The sequence below is a fragment of the Lucilia cuprina genome, chromosome 2, assembly GCF_022045245.1.
Source record: "Lucilia cuprina isolate Lc7/37 chromosome 2, ASM2204524v1, whole genome shotgun sequence".
Lineage (NCBI taxonomy): Eukaryota > Metazoa > Arthropoda > Insecta > Diptera > Calliphoridae > Lucilia > Lucilia cuprina.
This window is the reverse complement of record NC_060950.1, coordinates 22,394,308-22,419,070: the sequence shown is the minus strand read 5'-3', so window position 1 is coordinate 22,419,070 and position 24,763 is coordinate 22,394,308. Positions and strand designations below refer to the sequence as shown.

General features: G+C 35.1%; 1 protein-coding gene across 20 annotated transcripts in view; it reads left to right on the top strand.

Moving 5' to 3' along the window:
• Window positions 1-14,681, top strand: part of LOC111683929 — a 231,783-nt gene extending 217,102 nt beyond the window's left edge. For 11 of the 20 annotated variants that reach the window (XM_046950590.1, XM_046950586.1, XM_046950573.1 and 8 more), the window contains 12 exons: window positions 46-1,122; window positions 1,194-3,320; window positions 3,757-4,416; window positions 4,487-5,095; window positions 5,168-5,497; window positions 5,593-7,293; window positions 7,557-7,757; window positions 7,828-8,022; window positions 8,091-9,095; window positions 9,158-12,385; window positions 12,477-12,908; window positions 12,973-14,681. In XM_046950590.1, coding sequence (XP_046806546.1) covers window positions 46-1,122; window positions 1,194-3,320; window positions 3,757-4,416; window positions 4,487-5,095; window positions 5,168-5,497; window positions 5,593-7,293; window positions 7,557-7,757; window positions 7,828-8,022; window positions 8,091-9,095; window positions 9,158-12,385; window positions 12,477-12,908; window positions 12,973-13,214 — 11,807 coding nt within the window. In that variant the 3' untranslated portion in view covers window positions 13,215-14,681. The remainder of the gene's footprint in view (window positions 1-45; window positions 1,123-1,193; window positions 3,321-3,756; window positions 4,417-4,486; window positions 5,096-5,167; window positions 5,498-5,592; window positions 7,294-7,556; window positions 7,758-7,827; window positions 8,023-8,090; window positions 9,096-9,157; window positions 12,386-12,476; window positions 12,909-12,972) is intronic. The other 9 variants (XM_046950593.1, XM_046950600.1, XM_046950530.1 and 6 more) reach the window with 4 other exon arrangements.
• Window positions 14,682-24,763: the final 10,082 nt, after the last annotated feature.

The window sequence follows — 24,763 nt, the reverse complement described above, 5'->3', positions numbered from 1 at the left end:
TAGCTATCAAATCAAGCAACGATATAACAATTTTTAATTCAATAGTTCCACCTCAACGCGATATTGTACCACAAAATCCTTGTATACCTTCGCCATGCGGACCTTATTCACAATGCGAAAATGTTCAAGGTGCAGCTTCTTGTAAATGTTTGCCAAATTATATTGGAAACGCTCCATATTGTCGTCCAGAATGTGTGTCAAATTCGGAATGCACATCAAATTTAGCGTGTATTAATCAGAAATGTAGAGATCCATGTCCTGGTGTGTGTGGCAATAATGCTGAGTGTAGAACGGTAAATCATATTGCTATGTGTACATGTATTTCGGGATACATAGGTGATCCCTTCACAAACTGTCAAGTTGATGTACCACAAAAACCATATGTTCCACTTCGGCCGCAATATCCTCTACCGACTAGACGACCACCATTTGTTGAAACGCAAACGCCACACTATGTTCAACCACAAACCTATCCTACACCTACTAGACAGCCACCATTTATCGATGTACCCCAAGCACAAACGCCCGACTATGTTCAAACACAAACTTATCCTCAACCAACAAGACGTCCTGCTGTATCGGAAGAGCCTCAAAGTCAACCACCTGTTATATACCAACCGGAGTCGCCCGACTATGTTCAGCCACAAACTTATCCTCAACCAACAAGACGTCCTGTAGTGTCGGAAGAGCCTCAAAGTAAACCACCTTTTATATACCAACCAGAATCGCCAACTCGTAGACCTGAGGCTATACCACAACCTCAACCTCCACAATATAGGCCTTCAATTCTTCAACAATACACCCCATTCCATGAGCAGATTAATCCATGTGAACCTAATCCTTGTGGATCAAATGCAGAGTGTCGAACACATAACAATGCCGGGTCATGTGTATGTTTGCCCAACTACTTTGGTAATCCATATGAAGCTTGCAGGCCAGAATGTGTTTTGAATTCTGATTGTCCTTCTACAAAATCTTGTATTCAGACAAAATGCCAAGATCCTTGTCCGGGTACTTGTGGTCAAAATGCTTTGTGTCATGTTACAAATCATTTACCTATATGTACCTGTTACACCGGATACTCTGGCGATCCCTATAGTATTTGTCAACCCATAAAGCAAAGTAAGATTTTCTGAAATCGCACAAAAAGCTTTCTACTAATATTTTCCCCTTGATTTTTAAACACTCTTTAGAAGAACCTGTAGTCTATGTTAATCCTTGTCAGCCTTCACCATGCGGTCCTAATTCTCAGTGTCGCGAAATAAATGAACAGGCAGTATGTTCTTGCTTGCCTGAATTCGTAGGTTCACCGCCTGCATGTAGACCAGAATGTACAACCAATAGTGAATGTTCTTTGGATAAGGCTTGCATTAATAGAAAATGCTCTGATCCTTGTCCGGGTACATGTGGTCTCAATGCTGAGTGTCGCGTTATAAATCATATTCCCATGTGTTCTTGTTTGCCTTCATTTACTGGTGATGCTTTCAGTAGATGTTATAGTCAACCATGTAAGATTTCAAAACATATAAATATGAAATTAAGAATTTCTAAATATAGTACAAATTTGTTAAATTTAGCTCCACCACCTGTTTCTACTACTCCACCAACCGCGATCGTTGCTGTGCAAGAAGAACCCATTAATCCTTGTTATCCGTCACCTTGTGGTCAATATGCTCAGTGTCATAATCGTAATGGCGCTGCTATTTGTGCTTGTCTGCCAAATTATATAGGTTCACCTCCGAACTGTAGACCTGAATGTGTAGTCAACTCCGATTGCCCGGCACATTTATCATGTTTCAACGAAAAATGCCGTGATCCCTGTCCTGGATCTTGTGGCTTTAATGCCCTATGCAACGTAGTTAATCATATACCAAACTGCGTTTGTGAAGTTGGAATGATAGGTGATCCCTTTACTGGTTGCCATCCACAACCACCTATTATAAAAACATCACTACCAGAAATAAACGATGAAAATCGATGTGTTCCTTCTCCTTGCGGTACAAATGCAAAATGTGAAGGAGGAGTATGTTCCTGTCTTCCGGAATATTATGGTGATCCTTATGTGGGATGTAGACCAGAATGCGTTTTGAACAGCGACTGCCCTAGAGATCGTACTTGTATTAATCAAAAATGTCAGGATCCCTGTCCAGGAACTTGTGGCCAAAATGCTGAATGCAATGTTATCAATCACACTCCAATGTGTTCATGTCCAGTCGGTATGACTGGAAATGCATTTATACGTTGCGCAGCAATAAAAGAACCGATTAGAGAAGATTCTCCTCAACCTGCTCCTCAAAACCCTTGCCAACCGTCACCCTGCGGCCCCAACGCACAATGTAGACAAATTAACCAGCAAGCTGTGTGCAGTTGTATAACAGGATATTTAGGTTCACCGCCTTCATGCCGACCCGAATGTACCTCAAATTATGATTGTCCGGCCGACAAATATTGTTTGAATCAAAAGTGTAAGGATGCCTGTGCTGGTGCTTGTGGTGTAACTGCAATTTGTCATGCCTACAATCATGCACCAATGTGCACATGTCCGCCCAGATACACGGGAAATCCTTTTGTTAGATGTTTGCCAATAGGTATTCAAAATAAAGAAATAATTTGTTTAGTTTTTAATACATTTTTTGATAAATACATTACAGTCGAACCATTGCCTTCTCCTCCACCTAAAGCTGACTTACCAACAAATCCTTGTCAACCTTCGCCTTGTGGTCCATATTCGCAGTGCTCTTTAGACCCGTTAGATAATTCCGCAAAATGTTCTTGTCTGCCGGAATATATCGGACAAGCTCCTTATTGTCGACCAGAGTGTATAACTAGTGCCGAATGTGCTTCGGACAAAGCTTGCATTAATAGAAAATGCAGTGATCCTTGTTCAGGTTCATGTGGTGTTCAGGCCGAATGTCGCGTTTTAGCTCATAGTGCCATGTGTTATTGTCCTAGTGGTTTAACTGGCGATCCTTTCTCCCAATGCGTTCGTCAACAAGAACCGCCCACCGAAGTCGTCGTACCATGCAGTCCCAGCCCATGTGGCTCCAATGCTTTGTGTCGTGTTCATAATGACTTGAGTATTTGCCAATGTTTACCAGACTATTATGGTAATCCTTATGAGGCTTGCCGTCCTGAATGTTTACGTAATTCGGACTGTGCCGCCAATAAGGCTTGTCAAAATCAAAAATGTCGCGATCCTTGTCCTGGTACATGTGGTCATAATGCTCAATGTCAAGTCGTTAATCATACACCTAATTGTGCTTGCTTAGCAGGTTATCAGGGTGATCCTTATAGTCAATGTATAAAGCCGTTAGACGAACGTAAGCATTAAATTCCTAACGAAACCAACCAACAAACCAACCCTAATAATCTCTATTGTAACCAAGTAACATTTTACAAATATTTAAAAACGCCGTTAATGACCTTTTGGGAAACAAAAAAGTGTTCTTACCAAAACCAACAATTAAAATCCACCCCTTAGATAAGCCTTTCGAAAAATGCACCCAATAATGTACTGACTTTAAAGCCTTAAAATCTCTTCTATTTACGCTTTTCAATATTTTCTCGCTCGTCCTCGTGTACGCTATTCTATTATAATTTATTTTATAAGATAATTATTGCTTTGCTTTAAAATATTGTAAATAGTGCTTATTTAATAACTGCTTTAGCTTCTCGAATTAAAACCCTTTTTTGATTACTAAGTATTGTGAACCAAATTTCCAAGGTATTAATGTTATGTACTTTGAATATGTATAGCTAAACCTCCAGTGTATGTTAATCCATGTCAACCCTCGCCCTGCGGAGCTAATGCCCAATGTCGCGAAGTCAATGGACAAGCTGTATGTTCTTGTTTGGCAGAATTTGTTGGTTCTCCTCCAGCTTGTCGACCTGAATGTGTAGTTAGCTCGGAATGCCCCTCTGATAAGGCTTGTATTAATCAGAAATGCCAAGATCCTTGTCCGGGATCTTGTGGTGTAAATGCTGAATGTCATGTACGAAGTCACAGTCCTCTGTGCTCTTGTAAACCTGGCTATACTGGAGAAGCATTCACAAGATGTCAACTGATACCGGAGCGTAAACAAGATCAACCACCTGCAGTACCTGTCAATCCCTGTTTGCCTTCACCTTGCGGACCCTATTCGCAATGCAGAGAAGTTAATGGTGCAGCGTCATGCAGTTGTTTGCCAAACTACATTGGAGCAGCGCCTAACTGTCGACCGGAATGTACCATCAATGCTGAATGTGCTAGTAACATGGCTTGTATTAATGAAAAATGTCGAGATCCTTGTCCCGGCTCGTGTGGCTTTGATGCTATGTGCAATGTAATTAATCACACACCAAGCTGTTCATGTCCAGTAGGCTATACTGGTGATCCATTTACCAGCTGTAGAATTTTGCCTCCTTCACCGCCACCAAGTATGATAATTTAGTTATTTAATCAATTTTTAGAAGTGTGTAAAAAAAGTATTTTACAAAACATTTTCAGAACCTAAAGACCCTGTTGACCCATGCAATCCTTCACCCTGCGGCTCAAATTCAGTTTGCCACAATGGCCAATGTTCATGTTTGCCGGAATATCATGGTGATCCCTATATTGGCTGTCGTCCAGAATGTGTGCTCAATTCAGATTGTGCTCGTAATCGCGCTTGTGTACGTAATAAATGTGTTGACCCTTGTCCCGGAACATGCGGTCGCAATGCCTTGTGCGAGGTTAACAATCACATAGCAATGTGTCGCTGCCCGGAACGGATGACAGGAAATGCATTTGTTTCGTGCGAACCCATACGCGATGAAATACCTAAGAATCCTTGTCAACCTTCACCTTGTGGTCCCAACTCGCAGTGCTTAGAACGTAATGGAAATGCATTATGTTCTTGCATCACCGGTTTCTTGGGTAATCCTCCAAATTGTCGCTTGGAATGTTATTCCAGTTCAGACTGTTCTCCAGTACACGCCTGTATCAATAACAAATGTGTAGATCCTTGTCCGGGTAAATGCGGTTTGAATGCCGAATGTCAAGCCGTACAGCATAGGGCCCACTGCGAATGTTTGAGAGGTTTCGAAGGAAATCCTTATACAGCCTGCAACAGAATAGGTAGAATATTTCAAATAGATTCCAAATCTGAACAGACTTGTAACTTACTTTAATTTTTTTGCAAACCCTTAGAAATACGTCATGAACCTCCCGCCAAACCAAAGGATCCTTGTTATCCTTCACCGTGCGGCCCGAATTCTCAGTGTTCTAATGTAAACGATCAAGCCAGGTGTATTTGCTTAGCGGACTTTGTAGGTTCCCCACCAAACTGTCGACCCGAGTGCACCAGTAATGATGACTGTAGCAATACTTTGGCATGCATAAATCAGAAATGTCGTGATCCTTGCCCCGGTTCTTGCGGCTTTAATGCCAATTGTGTTGTAACACTGCACATACCTAACTGTCATTGCCCTAATGGCATGACTGGCGATCCATTCCGTATGTGCTACGAACGTAAAGAAAGTAAGGCATCTTCGAATTTTTGCGTTATATTTTGAGACTATAAAGGCTTTGTTGAATTGCCAGTAAAATTATATGATTTTATATTTTAATTTCAGTTTTACCTCCTAAACATGAGGAACCTAAGAATCCTTGCCGCCCTTCACCATGTGGTAGCAATGCAGAATGCCGCATTCGCGGTTCCGGCTTTACATGTGAATGTGTCAATGACTATATTGGAAACCCTTACGAAGGATGTCGTCCCGAATGTGTGGGCAACTCTGAATGTCCTGCCAATCGTGCTTGTATACGTCAGAAGTGTGCCGATCCATGTCCGGGCACTTGTGGAACAGAAGCTGTCTGTTCGATCAACAACCATATACCGATATGCTCATGCCCTGCTGGCTACACTGGCAATGCCTTTATACAATGCTCACCTATAAAGGTCGAGAACATACCGGTGGAAAAAACAGATCCTTGTTATCCAACACCATGTGGCCAAAACACCATTTGCAAGGTGCAACGTGGCCAAGCTGTATGCGAATGCCTTCCTGGTTTCTTCGGTAACCCGTATGGACAAGAATGCAGGCCTGAATGTACGCTTAGCTCGGATTGTGCCAAGAATAAGGCTTGCGTCAATAATAAATGTATAGATCCTTGTCCAGGAGTCTGCGGCTATGGAGCTGTATGCCAAACTGTAAATCACAATCCAATTTGTAGCTGTCCCTCAACAATGGTGGGTAATCCATTTGTCGAATGCCACGAAGCACCCAAGCAATTGGAACCTGTCGATCCATGCAACCCTTCACCTTGTCGGTCGAATGGTATTTGTCGCGTCGTTAATGGTGTTGCATCATGTTCGTATCCAGAATGTGTCGTTAATGAAGACTGCTCAAGAGATAGATCTTGTGTTAACCAAAAATGCCGCGATCCTTGCATTAATGCTTGTGGTCTTAATGCCATTTGCAATGCAATTAACCATAAAGCTATATGTACCTGTCCACCTGGTTACTATGGCTCCGCCTACAGTCAATGCTTGCAGCAAATGGATGTGGTACCAGTACCAAGACCAGAATGTACATCTGACAGCGATTGTAGCAACGATAAGGCTTGTGTTAATCAACAATGTAAGAACCCTTGTGAACTGGGTAACATCTGCGGTCAAAATGCACGCTGCCATGTTCAACTTCACAGACCATTATGTGTATGCAATGAAGGATTCACTGGAAATGCACTAAACAACTGTTACTTGATTGGTTGTCGCTCTGATGATGAATGTCCTGCAACTGAGGCTTGTATCAACAAACAATGCACAGATCCTTGCCTATACACTCAGTGTGGCTCTCAAGCTGTCTGCCGTTCAGATTACAATCATAAAGCCAGATGTCACTGCCCCGATGGTTATCGTGGAAACCCTCTTGTGCGCTGCGAGCGTTCAGAATGTACTCGAGATGATGACTGTGCCTTCAACTTGGCCTGTCGCAATGAACGCTGTGAAGATCCTTGCAATTGTGGAATAGGAGCCCAATGTCGCGTCAATAACCATCAAGCTCAGTGCAGATGTCCACCCGGCTATGTAGGTAATCCAGCAGTGCGCTGTGAAATCGAAGAAACCAAGGTTGCTCCTCAATGTACTATGGATTCAGATTGTAGCAGTAAACTGGCATGTTTTAGTGGTGAATGCAAAAACCCCTGTATTGTAACTAAGCCTTGTGGATCGAACGCTATATGTTCTGTAGTCGACACCTTACCTCTACGAACAATGATTTGTGAATGTGAACCCGGTTTTGTGGGTGACGCTGATGTTGGCTGTCGCAAAGGTAAATATCGCATAGCTAATAAAATATTTTACATTATTCGAAAGGAGTTTAATAAACTCAAAGATTTTTTGTCTTTTACAGCCTGTTTTTGTACAAAGAAATTTATAAGCATTATTTTTTCAGCAGATATAATACTTTTGCAATATCTAACTTCCTTAGAACTTAAGCACTTTAGTATTTAGTTTCTAACTTTAAAAGAGCACTTGCACCATAGCACCGCAAATTCAACCACTAAATGCTAATTTTATCGTTTTTATCTTTAGAACCTGTTCGTGATCAAGGTTGCCAATCCAATGAAGAATGTCCATCTACAGAGGCTTGCCGAAATGGTAACTGTGTCAATCCTTGTATTGATGCTTCACCTTGCGCTCGTACTGCCGAATGTTTGGCTCAACAGCACCGAGCTGTCTGCACATGTCCTCAGGGTACTCAAGGAGATCCATTCACTAACTGTTATCAACCTAGTAAGAGAAAAACAAACAATGAATTGTGATATTTAACTAATTCTTCATTATATTTATTTCCTTTTATTAGCAAACGTATTGGCTGGTTGTACACATGACTCGGAATGTTCTCCAAATACAGCATGTATTAACAAACGTTGCCAGGATCCATGTGCCGAAGGAAATCCATGTGCTGGAAACGCTGAATGTAGAGTTTCAAATAACCGTCCCATTTGTTCATGTCCATCTGGCTGGGGTGGTGATCCACAAGTTCAATGCTTCAAACGTAAGAATAATTTACATTACCATAATTGCGTTTATTACAATATTGTTTAATTTATATAATATTTACAGCCGAATGTAAGATTAATGCTGATTGTCCTTATGACAAGGCTTGTATCAATGAAAACTGTGTCAACCCTTGTACATACGGCAATGTTCGCTGTGGCATAAATGCTATGTGTGACCCACAAAATCATCAAGCAGTATGTGTATGTCCAGCTGGCACTCAAGGCAATCCTTTCGTATCCTGCATAACCGGACACTGCCAATACAATGAAGATTGTGCTGATCATGAGGCCTGCGATAGATTAAATCGCGTTTGCCGTCCTGTATGCGATGAAGACACATGTGCCGTTAACGCCATTTGCTTAGCTAGACATCATCAACCTCAGTGTCAATGTCGCTCTGGATACACTGGAAATCCTTACCAAGACTGTGTATTACCAAAACAACCACCAGCTGTGAAACCTAAACCTGAATGCATGCAAGATGCTGATTGTCCAACACAATTGGCTTGCATCAACCAGAGATGTTCAAATCCATGTGCAACACCACATGTCTGTACACCACAACAAACCTGCACTGTGTTAGATACTTTACCATTGCGTACCATGATTTGTAAATGTCCTAGTGATACCATAACAGATACTTCAGGCAATTGCGTAGCTATAAGACATGACATTGTTGCTGGTTGCCAAAATAATCAAGAATGTGCCAACACTGAAGTATGTCAGAGAGGTTCATGCATTGATGCCTGCCGCTTGGATAGATGTGGCGTAAATGCTCAATGTTTATCTAGAGATCACTATGCTCAGTGTACTTGTCCAAAGGGTTATACCGGTAATCCTCGAGTCGAGTGTAGATATGTGGCCATCGAACAACCTAAGAAACCTTTTATTGAATGTATCAATAACGATGATTGTCCCAATGACAAGACATGTCGCAATGAACGTTGCGTTAATCCTTGTGCTGAAGAACCCTGCGGACGTGGAGCTTATTGTCATGTCCAACATAGAGAAGCAGTTTGTCGCTGTCCACCTGGATATTCCGGTGACGCCAGACAAGTCTGCATACCACGTAAGTATACCAATCAAATCTTTTTGCGATAAATAGTTTAACCTTTCTGATTTACTTCATAGCTCGTGACGTCATTACTGTTGGCTGCAAATCCAATTCAGATTGTCAACTAACGGAGTCTTGTGTAAATGACCAATGTGTAAATCCTTGTAATTGTGGTCCCAATGCCGAATGTCAAGTACGCAACCATCATCCTATTTGCTACTGTAAACCTGGCTTCTCTGGTAATGCTCAGTATGGCTGCATTCAAATCGGATGTCAATCGGATGATGAATGTTCTACTGATCAACAATGTGTTAACCGAGAATGTGTGAATCCTTGTTTGATTAGCGATCCTTGTGCTTTGAATGCTGAATGTTATGGTCGCAACCACAGAGCAACCTGCCGTTGCCCTGTTGGTATGCAAGGCGATCCATTCGTCCGTTGTGTACGCGTGGAATGTAATTCAGATTACGATTGTGCCTCCAATCAAGCCTGTGTTAACAACTTGTGTATTAATCCGTGTCGCGACCAGGATAACCCTTGTGCTCAAAATGCTTTGTGCCAAGCTTTACAACATCGTGCCGTTTGCAGATGTCCCGATCACTTACCTTTAGGTAATCCTTATGCTTATTGTGAGCACCGACAAGAGGAACCTGTTTGCCGAGATGATGGCGATTGTCCCAGTGGCCTGGCCTGTATTGATGTCAAATGCCAGAATCCTTGTAAGGAATTATCACCATGCGCTCCCTCTGCTAAATGTAGCGTCTTGGATAGCGTTCCTGTGCGCACCATGGTATGTGAATGTCCATCATCATATGTTCCAGATGCCAGAGGAGAATGCAAACAATTAGTATTACAAAGTCCTGGCTGTGTAGCAGATTCCGATTGCTCAGACCAAGAAGCCTGCATCAACAGACAATGTCGCAATCCTTGTAACTGCGGAACGAATGCAGTGTGCCAAATATCCAATCATCGTGCCATTTGCTCTTGCCAAGATGGCTTCGAAGGCAATCCATACACTTCCTGTAGGTCTATTGGCTGTCGTGTGGACAGTGAATGCGACTCCGGCAAGGCTTGTGTTAACAACAATTGTATTAATCCTTGTTTGGTAAATGATCATTGCGGTATTAATGCTGAGTGTTATGTACAATCCAATAGAGCTCAATGCAGATGTAAGAGTGGTTATAGAGGCAATGCTTATGAAAGATGTCGCGTTATTGGTTGTCAATCGAATAACGATTGTCCTTCTGACAAATTCTGTATGAACGAACAATGTGTTAATCCTTGTGTCTATCAAAATACATGCTCTTCCAGAGCTGAATGTAGACCTCAAAATCATTTAGCTGTGTGCCGCTGTCCTGCAGGATTCTTGGGTAATCCTTATGTAGACTGTAGACCGGAACCACAACCCACATGTCGTCTAGATACGGATTGTCCTTCACGCTTGGCTTGTATTAATGACGAATGTGTTGATCCTTGCTTAGTTTTGGAACCATGCAACAGACCATCTCAATGCGTGGTAACACCAACATCACCAGTCAGAACAATGATTTGTGTGTGTCCCGATGGCTACATAAGTAGTGGCAGTGGCACTTGCAAACCTACAAAAACGGTCATTGAAGTAGGCGGTTGCGTTGCTGACTCAGATTGTCCAGCAGACAAATCTTGTCTAAATGGCGTATGTCGCGATCCTTGCAACTGTGGTATCAACGCCGAGTGTCGCATTAAAGACCACAAACCAGTTTGCACATGTCGTCAAGGCTACGAAGGCAATCCAGAATTTGAATGCTCTAAAGTGGAATGTTCCATCAACTCAGATTGTCCTTCCACACATACTTGCCGCAATCAATTATGTATACCAGCCTGTCAAGGTGAACAGTGTGGTCTTAACGCTCAGTGCTTGGCCGTCGATCATCGCGCCGTATGTGAATGTATACCTGGCTTTAGAGGAAACGCTCGTGTATCCTGTAAAACTTTAGGTTGTCGAGTCGATGATGAATGTCCCACCAGCAAGGCTTGTGTCAATGGTAAATGTGAAAATCCCTGCGATACTACAGCAGCCTGTGCTATTGACGAAGTTTGCAAAGTATACCAACATAAACCCCAATGCGCTTGTCCACCTAACACAATAGCCCGACGCAACGGTTGCGAACCTGTACGCGATATACCCATTTGCCAATATGATGGCGATTGTCCAAGTCAAACAGCTTGTATTCGCGGAGAATGTATCAATCCTTGTAATGCCACTCAGCCTTGCGGAGTCAATGCTGAATGTCGTGTTTTAGATACAGTTCCCGTCAGAACCATGATCTGTGAATGCTTAGAAGGTTATACCGGAAACGCAGCTGTCCAGTGTGATAAACGTTCATTGTGTGTTATTGAAAAGGGCTTTGTACGTGACATCGACGGCCAATGTGTTTGCCCTCCAGGCACTGCTCTAGATGTCTATGAATACTGTACTCCCTGCTCACCGCAACAAGGCTTTAAGATCGACGAGACCGGCCATTGTATTTGTGCTTTGGAGAGAGGTTTTGTTATAGACGAGAGAGGACGCTGTATTTGCCCTACCGATCATGGTTATCGCCTAACAAATAGCGGCGAATGTATACCTGAAGATAATCCCGAATGTAACACCAATGAAGACTGTGCCGACAACCGTTATTGTAACACGGAAACCAAAACATGTGAAGACCCTTGCTTGCTTAAGACTTGTGGCATTAATGCTTTCTGTAACACCATAAACCATCGTGCCCAATGTCAATGCATTACCGGCTATACTGGCAATCCAGACACAATATGTAATCACACCAACTTCCGCACAGACTTCCCAAGACCAGATATGGTAGTCAGCTGTTTAGCTGATGGCGTTCAGGTGGAAATACACATTACCGAACCTGGCTTCAATGGCGTACTTTACGTTAAGGGTCATAGCAAGGATGAAGAATGTCGTCGTGTTGTCAACTTGGCTGGTGAGACTGTGCCACGCACCGAAATATTCCGCGTACACTTTGGCAGCTGTGGCATGCAAGCCGTTAAGGATATTGCCAGCTTCGTTTTGGTCATACAGAAACATCCTAAACTTGTGACTTACAAGGCTCAAGCTTATAACATCAAGTGTGTCTATCAAACAGGCGAAAAGAATGTGACCTTAGGATTTAATGTATCTATGTTGACAACAGCCGGCACTATTGCTAATACCGGTCCACCACCTATTTGTCAGATGAGAATCATAACTCACGAGGGCGAAGAAATTAATTCCGCCGAAATCGGTGACAATCTTAAATTACAAGTTGATGTTGAACCAGCCAGTAAGTATTGGTTTATATTGAAAACTGTGATTTCTTATTATATTTTATTGAAATTGAAATTTATTATTATTATTTTTTTTAACTTTTTTAGCTATTTATGGAGGCTTTGCACGTTCATGTATTGCAAAGACAATGGAGGATAATATTGAAAACGAGTATATAGTCACAGATGAAAACGGTTGTGCTACTGATCCTTCCATTTTCGGTGAATGGGAATATAATCCAGATACCAACAGCTTGTTGGCCAATTTCAATGCCTTCAAATTCCCCTCATCCGACAATATACGTTTCCAATGTAATATAAGAGTTTGCTTTGGCAAATGTCAACCCGTCAATTGCCGTGGCTACAATGCTTTCGGTCGTCGAAGACGTCGTGCCATTGCTGACAATTCTACCGATGATGCCACCGCTATTGCTACCAATACGGGTATGGAAGGACAGTTAAGAGAAGAAATAACCATATCGTCCAATGCTATATTGACATTTGAAAAGAGAACAACAACGGGAGCTAATGATGCCAATAGTAAGTAGAGATATTTTAGGTGAATAGGAGACATTTAAGTAATGTGTAAAATTTTCATTTTTAGTTAAACCGGCCGCTCAAAGAGTGGAAGATATTTGCGTATCTATGGTGGGTCTTATCATAGCTTTGGTTATAACTGCCCTACTGGCATTGGTTGCTGTGGCCGTGGCTGTATCCTGCTGGCTAATGGCCTATCGCAGAAGACCCAAGACCTTAGCACCTTTGCCCCATCCACCAGAGTTCCCAAATCCCTTGTTTACCAACCCCGAAGCAGTGCCAGAACCCACACCAGACTACTTATCGTAAGATATAAAACCTTAATGTGAAAATTTTAAAATTATATTTAAAACAAATTTAAAGACAAAAAAAAACTAGAAATTTAAGAATATTAAAGAAAAAAATTAAGATTTGTAAAAAATACCAAGTGCAAAAAGGTTTCAAACAAATTTTAAACCCAATGACTTAAACGAAAAACCTTTAAGGTTTAAAAACACGGATAAAGAAAAACAAAAGTATTTTAAAAATCAAAAAAGTAAATGAAACTAAAATAATTTTTGTATAAAATTTTTGGGAAATTTAAACATTTTTATTTAATAATCTAAGAAAATATTTTTAGTATATAAATATAGAATCCTTAAAAAAAAACTAACATGAGAATTTCAAATAGTTTTTGCACAAAAACGTAAAAGTAATGGCGTTTTTTTAATTGTATAGTATTTTTAAAAACAAAATAAATTTTTAATTATAATAAAAGTAGTTTAATTTTCAAGTGAAAAAATGAAACTAATTTAAAAAACAAAACTGCCAAAGTTAAATAACCAACACTGCTTATAAGTTACAAATATATAAAAAAAAGAATGAAAAAGGGCACAAAGTTTAAGAAACGCTGATTACTTTAATAATTTTTCACACATACGTTTACAAAAAACTATTCTGAAATTCTCGTACTAACGACAACTTCTTCATTAGTCACAATTTCTTTAGTTTTGCTTTATATTTTTTTCTTTTGTTTCTATTTTTGCATTATTAAATATTTAGAACTAGAATTGCCCCTTGGGGTTTTACAGTTTACTTTTGTATATAGCACAGGATTTAGACAAGCACACATACATACCTATAAAAAACACACTTAAACACATACTTTTACAGTTGTAGCATTATGCTAAAAACAAACACTTTTAAACTGCCAATTAAACAATGCATATGTATATTTGGAAAATACTCCTTCTGATTCCTTCTTTTCCCCCTTTTTGCAGTCCCTTTTTTAACAACCAGAATATAAGAGATTAAAAAAAAAAAAAGATTTTCTTGTTATGTTTTTCTAAATTCTTTTTTAAGAGAATTTTTTAAAAAACTAAAAATTTGTTGAATTTTATTAAGAATCAGCCATCTTCCAAACGAAATTTTTCAAAAACAAAAATGTACTTCACACTTTTAAAACACCAAAACACACACACACACACACCATACTGATTTCAAAGAAAATCCTTAAACAAAATCTTGGCACTCTAAAGGAACTGGTTAAGAAAAAACTGCAAATTTACTTTTATTTACAATTTATTTATAATAATTTTTAAGGTTATGTAAATTATTTTTTTTTTATAAATGACTAATGGAGGATTTGATTATATTAATATTTTTTTTAATTAACTTAATAAATAGTTGTTTTATTTAAAGATTTCCCTGAAAATAAAATCAATAACTTGTTTTGCTAAATAATAATTTAACATTTTGTTCAGAAAAATGTTCCAATGTCTTCCTAACTTTCAACTTCAAACGAAATTCCAAACATCAGTTCAAAATATTTTAAATTAAAAAAATGTGATTTTAAAAAGCATATTAATGTTAAATAAACAAAAACTACAAAATTGGCTTCCACTATTTTTTGGAAAATTTTAAGGAAAAAACTAATTTATTAAATAAATAATTTATCTAAAAGCAGCGAAACTTTATTAAATGATAAAATTATTGAATTTTATAAAAGAGTTTTTTTTTCCTTAAATTTGCAAAAAAATTTTTGCAATTTTTTCAAAACATTTAAGAAATAAACTGATACACCCCCCCCAAAAAAAAAAAAAAAAAAAAAAAAAAAAATTAAAATCTTAAAAACACACAATGTATAGTCACTATTTTAAGTCAATTTCCTAATATAATTTTTAAAAACATAAAAAAATTAAAAAAAAAAACAATATTTAAATATAGAACCCACGAACGACTAAAACGTTATTTCTAAATAATTTCAAAAAAAAATCTTTTATTATTTTTCGTTTTTTTTTTTCGTTTTACTCAACTATAGTTGTAAATACTAGTTTTATTTAGAAAAGCGTTTTAGAAAAAAAATAAAATGCAAATTTTGTATTTCATAAATAAGTTTATTTATCTCTTTGTCTATCTTATTTTGTATATTAAACCATATTCCTATATTGTTTTTAATAATTCAAGTTTTTTTTTACTAATAAATATATTCTACCCCCCTCATAGTTTCGTCTGCCAGGGCTTTTGTTAAATTTTTGTAAAACTTTTATAGGTAAAAAAAATATTTTCTTAAAAAAATTCACAATTAAAAAACCATAATAATTTTAATTAAAAAGTTTTTCATCTACTTTTACACACCTACTTTTCTTTTTCTTTTTTTAATTTTTAAATGAATTAATTTTAAATGCAATTAAATAATCATACTTTTTGCACTGGCATTTTATTATTTTCTTTTTAAATTAAATTAAAACAAACAAAAAAATAAAAACTCTGTATATTAAATAGTTAAATTTAATTTAAAAAAGAAAACATGTATAAAATCGAAATTATATTAATAATATATTAATAAATGCATAAATAAATTAAAACTAATATTAAATAAAAGAAAAACAATAAATAAAAATAAAATATAAAAAAAACAAATTGTGTTATTATTAAAAAACCAGTAACAGATCTATATTCGGTTGTACCGAATCTTATATACCCTTAACCAAGTCATCTTTGACATCACTTTCTTTGGGCTCTTCATGCTTAATTTCATGTTTATAGATTCAATATTATAGAAAATTAGAAAAAATGTCTTTTGAAAAAATAACGAAAAAAGTCCCAAAAAGGTACCGAAAAGTTTCCTTAAGTTCTCACCTAATTCATACCCTGCATACTTAATTTCATATTTCTACGTACAATATTATAGAAAATTCAAAAGTATCTTTTGAAGAACGAAAAAGTACCTACCAAAAAATCACCTATGATGTGTTCTCTTCTAATCCTGGCTTTACATACTTCGTATCATGTTTCTGGTTTCATTATTATAGGAAACTCAAAAAGTAAGTTTTGAAAAACGAAAAAGTACCAAAAAGTTTCCTTTTATGATTTCTTACCTAATTCAGACTTTACATACTTAATTTTATAATTCTAGGTTCAATATAATAGACAAAAAGGTACTTTTTGAAAAACGAAAAAGTACCAAAAATATCCTTTTTTCGGTTCTCACCTAATTCCATATTTAATATCATATTTCTAGGTTCAATATTATATAAATTTCAAAGTACCCTTTTATAGGTACTTACGTAATCAAGGCTCTACATTATAAATTTCCTGTTTCTAGGTTCCATATTACTGAAAATTCAAAAAAACTTTTGTAGAACGAAAAAGTACCAAGAAGACCCCTTTTTTTTGTTTTCTCGCTAGGGTTCTATAAATCAACTTTCGAATAATCGAAAAACCGACTTTTTATTGAAAAAAGTAGAAAAGTCGAAGTCGACAATTTTGTTCCAAAAAAGTCGATAACTCGACTATAGTCTTTGAAAAAATCGAAAATTCGTAAAAAGTCGAAAATAGTAGAAATAAAGTCAAAAATAGTCGGAAATTTTAAAAACGTTGAAAAAAATAAAAAAAAGTGAAAAATTCGAAAATATTCGAAAAAAATCTCGAAAAAACCTCGAAAAAAGTAAAAAAAATATAGTCAAAAAGTAACTCGACTATAGTCGAAAAGTCAAAAAAAGTCGTAAAAAGTCTAAGAGTCAAAAAGTCGGAAAATAGTAGAAAAAAGTCAAAAATAGTCGGAAATTTTAAAAACGTGGAAAAAAGTGAAAAACTCTAAAATATTCGAAAAAAAACTCGAAAAAAGTAGAAAATATAGTCAAAAAGTCGAAAAAGTAAAAAAAAAAACGAAAATAATAGAAAAAAAGTCAAAAATAGTCTAAAATTTTAAAAAAGTGGAGAGGAAAGTAAAAAAATAGCCAAAAAAGTCGAAAATAGTCAAAAACATCGAACCATTATTTCAGCTGTGCTCCCCGAATAGGATCTCTATGATCATAATTATGTTTAATATGTAATTAAGTATGTTATGTTTATACTATACTTGATTACCCTGATGCATTTTGTAATGATCAGACCCCATTTGACACTATCCCCAATGAAATCACTTAATTAAATATCGATTCACCATATTTTATTTCATTAAGACACCCCCTCTCTTTCAGAAAACAATCGTTTTTCAATATCAAATTGCTTAAATATATCGGAGGCAATGTGCAAGATATCGAGGTTTTTTAATTCACACCTTTTTGTACCTTACACGCTGGTGGGAATTATTGTACATGGTTCTGCTGCTCAATGTACAAGCACATTGCTCAAGTATTTAAACTATATAATCGTTGATCATTCCTGCAGCATTTGCTTGACTTCTAACATGCAAAAACATCACTTTCGTTTATAACCACGCAAATGGGATGGCCTCTGTTGAGTCGGCATCTGAACCGTTTTTGGTAAACTGAACTGAAAAGAAGTTTTTCCTGAACATACATTTCATCCATCACCATTTAACCCAAAATACTTTTAATTCATTTAACGCACCAATAGAGAACAATATGCGACACACTTACTCTAGATAAACACTTACTCGTAAACCCCTACATTCATACTGTATCATATTTAACACTAACTCATTTCCAAAATTTAGTCCTACAGTCAATGTTACTTCGTCAACAGCACCGAACTTATCCCGAATCATAGATTTCATCCTGCATCAGTCTTTTAACTAAAATTATCTTTCCGCGAATCTGGATTTAAACTACAGTCAAAATATGCAGCCCGAAGGGGCCTGTCTAAAAACTGGGACAAGACGAAGTCCGAAACTCTGCCTAGCGGACTAACGGCTCCCGTGATTCTCTGGTTCTATCACATGTCGAATTATTTCATGGAAAGAAGCAGAATACATTTTATCATTTTCAGTTTATAGTCCCGGCAGATTAGAGGTATTGTTAGCAAATATTTTCCTCGGAATTGTAATAACACCAAGAGTGGATCTTGCATCAAGTAATATGTCCCCTAGGGGATACATAAAGCAAATTTTAAACTCATACCTGCTCTAGGATATCATATTTAAAAAGATCAATTCTAGAAGAGAAAAGATCAATATTAGATCAAATTCAAAATGATCTTTTTTCAAGAAATGTGTTCCTGGTTCAAGTTCCCATTCAGTTTGGATCATTGGAATTTCAAGTTAATATCAATGAAATTAAGCAAAATTACTCTATTTCAAATTAACAAAATGTATAAGAATTTACTTAATTTCCAATAGATTTCGATTGAAATCCCCAAATTACTTAATTTCGTTTAGTCTGAATGGACTATTAATCGTTTACAATTTAATTTTTATACAATCATTATTTTTCATGACTTTATTTAAATTAACGGAATTTTTCGCAATAAACCCCTCAACGGTAACAATAAAAGCTTTTATTAGAAAGAACAGAGAAGTCGTTTATATCAATCAGAGATGGGATAATTATATTTATAATTGATTCTATAAAAACTAATCTATCCATATATCTATTTATCTATCTATCTATCTATCTATCTATCTATCTATCTATCTATCTATCTTTCTATCTATCTTTCTATCTATCTTTCTATCTATCTATCTATCTATCTATCTATCTATCTATCTATCTATCTATTTATCTATCTATCTATCTATCTATCTATCTATCTATCTATCTATCTATCTATCTATCTATCTATCTATCTATCTATATAATTAATAGGCAAGCTATTTATTGTGACCCCTTTTACTCCTACAGCGTACATCCGATATTAGCCAATAATATATCATTTTAAAGGATTTTGTTCTCAGATGTGCACAATATATATTAATAAGATCGGTTAAGAATTGTGGAAGTTATGAGCGTTTAAAGTTGTTACTAATACATAGAAACAAAAGTCACACGTATGTATGCTTGAACTAAAAAACAAACAAAGCAAGAAACAAAATTGTATCAAAAGAGCTTATTGATAAAAGAGAGGAGAGTGCATTACATATCTGTTTTGTTTCTGTATTTTACAGTTAAAGTTTTTAAATACATATTTGTATAATCTGAATAATTCATTTAATTTCGATCAGGGAAGCGAAGATCCCTTTGTGTATGCTAGTTTAAATAAAAAGATGAAATTTAAAAAAAAATATTTAATACCAAATTATTATAAAAAAACTTAACAAATGATATTGACCGATATCTGTTATGCAATTCAAAATCAATTTTTTTCAGGTGATTTTCATAAGTATTCAAAAATTTTAATAAATTTAAAGAAATTTGTATTTAATTAAAAACGGATATTTGTATATTTTGCAAGATTTAGGAAACATATCTACACATTGGAATCATTCTAAGAACAATAATAATTATGCTCAGACACTATTCTAATCATATATAATTTACCATACCTGACACATACTTAAGACTTTTGCAACCGGAGATACACATATAGAGAGTAAAAAAAACACAGACTAATGGTTAAGTTGACAATTATATCGTCACCTAAACTACAACAACAACTACAAGCTGAACAAAAGTGATGTGAATGAATGAAGTATGTAGTAGATATTTTATCTTAAGTGTGAGAAGAGAATACACTAAGATTACAATGTAATGTAAGCGCTCTGACAAGTAGATTGATTAAATGAAATTTAAATCATACACAACAAAAAAACTAACGTTATCAGTAAAATGCTAAAAGAAAGATAAAGTTTTTAAGAAAAATAATGCACAAAATATTTAATATTAACGGGAAAGGTAAAGGTTTATTTTCAGTTAGTAGAACGAAAACCTTTAAATTAGAACAGTTATTTATTTGCCTTATATTCAAGTTACATTTCACCCACCGCTGCAAAAAAATAGAAAATAAAGAGTAAAAGCTGAGCTTAAGTAGATTGAGCAGCAGACACTTTTCAAATGTTTTTACAAATACGTATCTCAATAATACAGTGCAAACTATTCGTATAAATGAATGACAAAATTTTTTAACTAATATGGATGTACATAAGATAAAGTATATACCAAAGGATATTATGTATAACGCTGAAGAATTTGGTAAGCCATAGGTATATAAATTTTAGTATTTTTCGGGAAAGCCACACTTTTTTTGTCATAAATATTGATATTGATACTAAGTATATTCGTACATAATTTGAGAAGTCTTACACACAATTTTTGTACATGGATGTTCCGGTCCATATACAAGCACTTTGCTTGAGCTATATAATCTCTTGCCATAGTAGTCACGATGGGAAAAGACAGGTGTCATGAGCAAGCTCAATCTACCCGGACATAATGTCGCCCAACCACACTACTATGGCTCTGCTGTTTCGACAACAACACCTAGAGGGACGTAATTGGTAGTCCGAAACACGGATCATATTAATTGACAAGACTTTATTTCAGTGATCACAAGGACCCACTGTGATAAGTTGACCATACACTCAACCATGTAGAAAAATCGCTAAATAAATCAAAGTAAAAGTAGTGACGACCTTGCAACACGCCCATCCTTCCCTAGAACATAGTCCTGCTGGCAACTGGCCACCTGTAGTACCAGATTATATGATACATTCAAGGTCCCGGCAGACTAGAGCTACAGGTGACAATCATGAAAACATGCCCCTGGGGGAAGTGTAAGTAAAGTGGTAATATCCATATCGTATTTTTGATTGGATATCGAGAGCAAAGTTAGACAAACTGCTGTCGCTAAATATGTTAAATCGTTTCCTTCTACTGTTTAACCTGAACAGTAGATAACTTCTTTCGACGAAATGTCTCAAACTTTGAAAAGGCTCAATTTCTATCGACGGTTTTTAAGTAAATTTATGGACCTCCAAATATTGGATTTAAAATTTCCACAACGAAAGAGAATATTATTAGGCGATAAACTGACTCTAGTCTGGCGGGACTATAAATTGGTTAGTTGATTAAGTGTATCCTCAGCCTTTCGATGAAATCTTTTCACATGAGATCGAACCAGTTAACCACATCATCTGATACAACGGAAACCGGTAGCCCACAAGGCAGACTTTCGGACTTGGAGAGGTTACTTCGGGGTATACTTGGTGGCTGTTGTTTTAAACCATGATGTACTGTAAGATCTATAATTCGGTATAAGTTCGGTGTGGTTGAAGAAGTCAGAACAGGAAAGTGACTAAGCATAAGTTGTTGCTAATGGTATATGTTACGGGATGTATGTAGGGTATACGGGAATTACTCAGCCTTATACATAGAGTGAGTGTGTGGAATCTTTTTCTCTACGAGAGTGTCGTATGAATGATAACTGTGTTTAAATGTGGTTAAGTGCTGATGTATGATACCACTAAATTTTCCTTCCTTGCCTGGGAATGATCTGTTCATACCATATGTATTACAGAGTGTTCTCTGTGAGTAAGAACAAGATCTCGGATTAAATACAATAATACCGAATACATCACTAGGTGCTGATGCCCACTCTGCGTGGTTGTAAACGAAAGTCATGTTTTCGATCTCTCGAAATTTAAGCAACGATGCAGCAATGGTAAGAGATTAGATATGTCGAGAACTTGTATATATTGTAATATCAGCTCATTTAGTGATTGAAAAAGTATCACCGTTACATAAGGTCTACACGACAAATTTTTACATAAAGCACTTCGGAATAGTGATCGTTTATTACATTTCATCCTCAATCTACGTTGGAGAGAACTCTTAAAGTACTCTGAGATAATTATAACAATGGCACAGCTGATGAATTTTCATATTCGAATTTTATGACATTCCTCTCTTGGCCTGTAAATGTTACACCTCAAAGTTATGCAATTACATCTTTACGTCTCATTTTGGGTACATACAAATGAGCATTTATGGACCCAAGTTCCACAATGAGATATTAAGCCGCTTTCTTAAAGTTGCCTCTAAGAATATAATTGTAATCAAATTTAAATATTGAAATTGTTTTCGGGCCAATCTTTAGGTAAAAGATTAGGGATTAAATTAAAATTATTCCTCGAAAGTTTTTTTTTGAATACTCAATCAGCTATTTTTGTTTGCTAGTTTAAGCGCCCAATGGAGGTGGTTTAAACATGAGCAATAAGGGCCAATCTTTAGGTGAAGGATTAGGGATTAAATTAAAATTAATCTTCCAAAGTTGAATACTCAATCAGCTAATTTTGTTTGCTAGTTTAAGCGCCCAATGGAGGTGGTTTAAACTTGAGCAAGAAATGCAAAAGTGTAAACAGCTGATGCATAAAAATTAATACAATTTTTATGAAAATAAACATTAACACAACTTCACAATATATTTTTTTGTTTTAAATTTAAGTTTTTATTAATTTTCATATTGTACATGTACAATTGTCTTCTTCTTTTTTATAAAACATGCATTTTTTTTTTTTTGATAACAGTGATATTTCCTGTTGTTTTGTATGGCAACACTTCAAAGTTTTATCTTGTACTCTAAACCATCAAAGGGGATTAATATTAGAAACAACTTATTTTTAGATTAACTAAACTAACTATTAATTGGCATTTGATCGCCAACTCAAAAACCCACTCTTAATCTCTTATTTAATGTTATATCCCCCGCTTTTAAACACATTTTCCGTACTGTGGTGTGAAATAACAGTATAGAATTTAATATACAATATTTAAAATAAAGCAACAACAACTACAACAACTACAATAACAATAAATAAAAGTATCTACACATTATTATAAAATTATCTTGCACATTTAGTTTGAAAATACAATTGTTCTAAAAAAAAATTTTTAAATGATATTCTCGTATTATAGATCAGTTGACATTTGACAGCGCGTGTTAAAGCACGTTCCGTAGAAATAATATAAAATATAAATATAAAACGAAAACGAAAAAAAATTAATTAATCTTAAAGAAGTAAATTAAAAATTAAAAAAAAAAAATATATTTAAATGTAAAATAATTTAAACAATTAAAAAGAAAAGAATTTAAAAGAATTGTGATCAAAATTTTATAAAAATTTAACAAAAAAACTAATTTCTAATTAAAATTTTAAAACATGAAATATAAAATTGTGATAAAAAATTTTATAAAAATTAAAGAAACAAAAAAAAATAATTTCTAATTAAAATTTTAAAATTAAAAAAACACATGCTATAAATTAACAATCAAAACAATTGTTTGTCGATCATCTGTTTGCAAAAGTTTTTTTCTCTAATTACGTGTATTTCTTCCCTTATTTATTGTTGTTTATGTTCAAATATTTCAAGCCAAATGAAAGTTGTTTGTTCTGAACAAAAAAAAAAATACCTCAACAATATTTTATTAGTAGTTGTATTATTTAATTCCGTATAAAAACTTGCATATAATAAACACATGTATAGTATTTTAAATTTAATTTTCACCCATAATTCAAGTAATAATAAAAAAACATTTTATAAACAACCGCTCATAAACAAACATATAAAATTGCACAATTATATTAATATTACTTCCTAAGCTGGTTAAATTAAATTTATGGAAAAAAAATTTAATAACTTGAAAAAGAAAACAACTTTTAAGTACTAAAACATATTTAGGAAATTCATAAATATAAAACTCATTTAGTACTCATATAAAATGAATATAAAATCCACCATAACAGTTTAAACATACTAATAAAATAATTTAATTATCAGAGATTATGGCATAGAATAATATATTCAATTTTCAATACAAACTCTTGTCTACACGCAGAGAAAAAATATAGTTGTGGTAACCATATTCTAAGAGCAACATATTATGGTTAAATTTAAAACATATTATGATCATTATTGGTATAAAAACCTATCATATTATGATTAAATATAGTCCGAATATTTCATCATAATATAGTGATAATGTGATGTTTTAGCATCATATTGTAGTTTCAAGCAAATCATATAATGGCTTCAAGTAATCATATTATTGTTTCAAGTAACCATATTATGGTTACATATTAAACATAATATGGTTAATCTTATGTGCTCGGCGTAAAATGTAATTATATGTTAATTTTCTTTTAAACAAATATAAAACTTCCAAGCACTGATATTCCCATAAAAAATATATATCCACACTTTCAAGCCAATATAAACACAATATGTATTTTTTGTTAATTATATATTTTTTTATGTATCCTATTATATTTTTAGGTAGTATTTATTTTTCACAATTATTTTAACACTGCATTAGATTAACAATTTATTTAATCCGATCAAGTACGGATAAACCATACAACTGATATAAAAATGGCGATAACAAAAATATTTTTAATAGTAAACATATTTTACTTATATCTTAAACATTATATGCATAAACGTGTAAAATCCTACCATTTAATGATTATTTGATAATTTAAATGATTCTAAAGAATATAATATGTTTACATAATTATCATTATTTATTTGTTGTAAAAATAGTTATTTTTCAGAGAATCATTCTCAAATTTATAATTGTCATAAACATATAAATGTTTTCAGTAATGATGAAGTTCAATAAAAATAGCAATTGTTTGGTTATGACAACAAATTATTGTTACAAAAAAACATAGAATAGTTTTCCTAACCATGCCGAACTAT